The sequence below is a fragment of the Acanthisitta chloris genome, unplaced genomic scaffold (genome assembly GCF_000695815.1).
Source record: "Acanthisitta chloris isolate BGI_N310 unplaced genomic scaffold, ASM69581v1 scaffold35788, whole genome shotgun sequence".
Taxonomy (NCBI): domain Eukaryota; kingdom Metazoa; phylum Chordata; class Aves; order Passeriformes; family Acanthisittidae; genus Acanthisitta; species Acanthisitta chloris.
The window spans coordinates 95,956-99,901 of record NW_008689292.1 but is presented as its reverse complement, the minus strand read 5'-3'; the positions used below and the strand labels follow the sequence as shown (position 1 = coordinate 99,901).

The following is a 3,946-nucleotide window of genomic DNA, read 5'->3' as shown; positions in this document are numbered from 1 at the left end:
TCTTCTTTGTTCTTAATTTTGCGCGGAGTTTGCTTGCTCCGGGAGGCAGCGGGGGATGCTCGCCTTCCCCCTCCCCGGGTTTCTCCTCCCTCCCTGTAACGTGTTGGCGGTTCCCATTGTACCCCCAAGTCTCCCTTTCCTGGCACCGCATGATCTCAGGACACAAACTTGAGACGAAACAACCCTTCTCCATCCTTCCCACGGCGGATGCGCTGCCGGGGCATTTCCCCACACCGTACCGTGGCATCCCCCCTCCCCGCCCCGTCACCTCCAGTACCTCCTTTCTCCCGACACTCAAATCCATTCCGCTTTTGCCGGTGCGGTTGTTTTGGTGAAGAGGAGGAAGAAGTGGGGAGTAGAAGGGCGAAGGGGGAAAGCTGAAAAGGCATGTTGTTGGAAGGGCAATTTGCATGAAAAATAGGGACGGATGATTAGGGATCCAGCCAGGGAATTTTGATTGCCCCAGAATTAAAAGGTGCATCCTGCAAATCTGTGGCAAGACCAGGTGAATTGTATTTTGGTGTTTTCTTTGTAATCCCGGTATTTTATATTTTGTTTTAAAAGTAGCAATAGTAATAACAAGCGTGTTTTTTGCAGCCTCTGCCTCCATCAGGAGCCAAATGTTTTGCAGCGAATACGGTGCCAGCCGTATTTCATACATTAGTATATAATTCTTGTTAATTAGCAATAATTTACGTTAAGAGCATAGAAACTATTGAGGTTACAGGTTTTATATCTGTACATTTGATCATCTTGTTATTTTCAAGAACTTTGCCTCCTATAAAATTAATTAGGTGAAATGTGGAGGTGTAATCAGCAACCTCTGAATTACCACTTCATTTCCTGGTTTTGATTGTAAATCAGCCCAGTCCGTACAGACTTCTAGCAAAGTCTCTTTTTGTTCAGCGCTACTTTTTTAACTGTCTGGTGTGGAAGCAGCGGGTTACCTTCTCCTGCTAAATAATAGTGACAGCCTCAGAAAGGAATCAGGCCGCGGGAAAACATTATAATTGAGTAATGATTATGCAGAGCTCCTCACTAAGCCAGTTGTGAGTGGAATACGGGTGATTTTATGTCTTTTGCTGCGGAGAGCTCGAAGTTAGATTCGCAAAATACCTTTGTCTGCGGCGTGCAGCGAGCTACTGATGGAATTAATCCTGCTATAATTTACTCCCCTTGGTCCGAACGCAAAGAAGGGCCGGGGAGGAAAACGCCATGCCCGGCAATCCCTGCTCCTCTCCCGGCTTCCTGAGGAGCGTGAGACGCACGTTGTGCCCTCTTCTCCTCTCGGTCTGTAACTTTAGAAGAAAACCCCAGCGATTAAGACATTGTTTTTATTAATACAAATGTAACCTTCATATTCCTGTTGTTGACCTTACGTTAAATTAGAAGTAGTACTAGAGGCAAGAAATGATGGACTGGATCCCTGTGTCCTAGTTGGAGCTGAGGTACGGCGAGGTAGTGTTCTCTTTCAATATTATTTTACGCAGCACAACTGGGAGCTACTCCAGATCTTCCTCCTCAATATTCAGCCTAGGTAGGGTTGAAATAAATTTAACCTGAGTTCACTGGATTTTTGCACTTTATCAAAATCAGTTCCAATATCGTGCAGTCAAATTAAAATCTATTTTTTGATTCTCTGTGGCTTTAAGTTCATTAAATGTGAAATTGGCAGCCAGCTAAAGAAGGTCAGACTGATTAACTGTTTAGGAGTTGTATTCTGTCACGCTTGTGTTACCTGGCAGTGTTTTGAGGTGGGTTTTATTTGTAGTTACCCTCTCCTGCTCGCTGCTGTTAGTCTGCATGTTGTATTGTGCAGACAGGGGAGCACCAACATGCTGCTGGTATTTATTTATTTTTTCCTAGTGAAAGGCAATAGTGATGGAGACTGCAGAGAGATTGCCAAGGTATTTCTCTGCAAATTTAACAAAAAAAAAAACCAACAGAAAAGAGAGCCACGTCTGCCTTGTTAGAGCATCCACTGACAATTCTGTGAGCAGAAATAGCCTCCTAATGAAGTTTTTTGGAGCTCATTCAGAAAATTCATCAACTTTGACAACATTAGACAAGGTATTTTGAGTTTAAAGAAGGCGCTTCTCACTGTTGCGAGGAAATGTGGCAGTTGCTTGGCCGGGCTGATTCTTAGATGGTGAGGGCCACCGGTGTTAACACGTTCAAGATAATTTAGGCATTCCCTTATTTCAGGATTCATAAGTGAAAAATGACTGATTGCCTTGTTTCCTTAAGTACTGAAAAATCTCCCGACCAGCTCATATCTCTGTGTGGACTCAGTCATGGATTTGCTATTTATTTGAATCCTGAGGAGTAGCTGGAAAGTGAGAGGTGCCTCCCCCCTGCCCTGCAGGCATTTCTGCTGCACTTGTTTTTTATCATTTTGGTTTCTGCTATCTATCTGTCTTGTCTATCTATCTATCTACTATCTATCTATCTATCTATCTATCTCATCCCCTTCCTCCACCACAAATAACTACTGCATTTAGAATTTTTTTAAGTTGGAAGGTGCAAACAGGCCGATAGGGACAGTGACACCAAATCCATATGTATCCAAATGCACGTGTGTTCTGAGGGCTGTGTGTGCCCCGTGTGTTGGTGCCTGGGTGTGTGTGGCCACGTGGGCTGGCTCTTTCTCTCTTTTCTTGTACACATACACACACTACCTGCATGGCCTGTAGAGGGAAAATGCAATGACTATATAGATATATGTAAACATTTTCTGTCTACAATGTATTTCAGGTGTCTGAATTTTAGAAAGTGGGTCTGGCTGGTGGAAGATACACACCCATGTGTGTGAGGGACTGTGTGCAGTGCTTTTAGTCCTGAATTCATGTACATAAATGATACATCCGGCAATAAAGCAGTGTATTTGCTTCTCTTCGTAGTGCCACAAGAGTTTCTCAGTGTATTCTTTCAGCCTATTCATTAAATTTTAGCACCGAATTGTTCAATCAAGTCAGAAATTTGTCCTCATGTAGGAACACGGAGACAGTTACAGTGCTCACTCTCCGAGTTCTGCATGGTACAGCTGCTTCTGCAAAATCTCTTTTCTGTAACTGATGAATTCATCTCCTTGGTGCCGTGCTGACAGTTGTGTTGCATGGGTTTATTTGGGGGGGGGAGATCAGGCAGACATTGAGAGTGGGGTGTAATATTCATGAAGAGGGGGCTCGGTGTGTGCCTCCCCCTGTGCCCAGTGCCTTTCTGAGAGCTCTAATGATTTTCCTTTTGTTTCTCAAACTGCAGCCGAACCTCTTGAAGCCATTCTTACTGATGATGAACCTGAACATGGCACATTGGGAGCTCCAGAAGGGGACCACGACCTCCTCACTTGTGGCCAGTGTCAGATGAACTTTCCGTTGGGGGACATTCTTATTTTTATTGAGCACAAACGGAAACAATGCAATGGCAGTCTCTGCCTAGAGAAGGCTGTGGATAAGCCACCTTCACCCTCGCCAAGTGAGCTGAAAAAAGCATCCAATCCTGTGGAGGTTGGCATCCAGGTTACGCCAGAGGATGACGATTGTTTATCAACGTCATCTAGAGGAATTTGCCCTAAACAGGAACATATAGCAGGTAAATTAAAGCAAGGAGAAGTGTTTGTGGGTTTGTTTCCATTTCAGTTGCAACGTAGCACGTTCACAGTTGTAAAGTGCTGTGTCTGTCTGTTCTGCTCGCCATGACGGCCGGTGTGTTAAATACCCTCCCTGCTTTTGGTTAGTGGGGAGCGCACGAGCAGTATTTCCTACTGCCTGCACGGCAGCAGGAGCAACAGGCACGTGCCGTGCCAGCTGGTGTTTCTAACGGTATTGTTTGAGGCTGCTCTCGTGATTTGCCTGTATTGTAGTCACCGTCTCTCTCCTGGTGTCTCGCCTGCTGTAGCCCTGCAGGAGGAGATTTCCGAGCCTGCCATGCGATAACGTGAGGAGTT

At 45.1% G+C, this 3,946-nt stretch overlaps 1 protein-coding gene across 1 annotated transcript in view; it reads left to right on the top strand.

The window, feature by feature from the left end:
* Window positions 1–3,261: 3,261 nt before the first annotated feature.
* Window positions 3,262–3,946, top strand: part of LOC103808570 (B-cell lymphoma/leukemia 11A-like) — a gene marked incomplete at its 5' end in the record, with an annotated part of 58,376 nt that continues 57,691 nt past the window's right edge. The window contains 1 exon segment of the mRNA XM_009081361.1: window positions 3,262–3,591. Coding sequence (XP_009079609.1) covers window positions 3,262–3,591 — 330 coding nt within the window.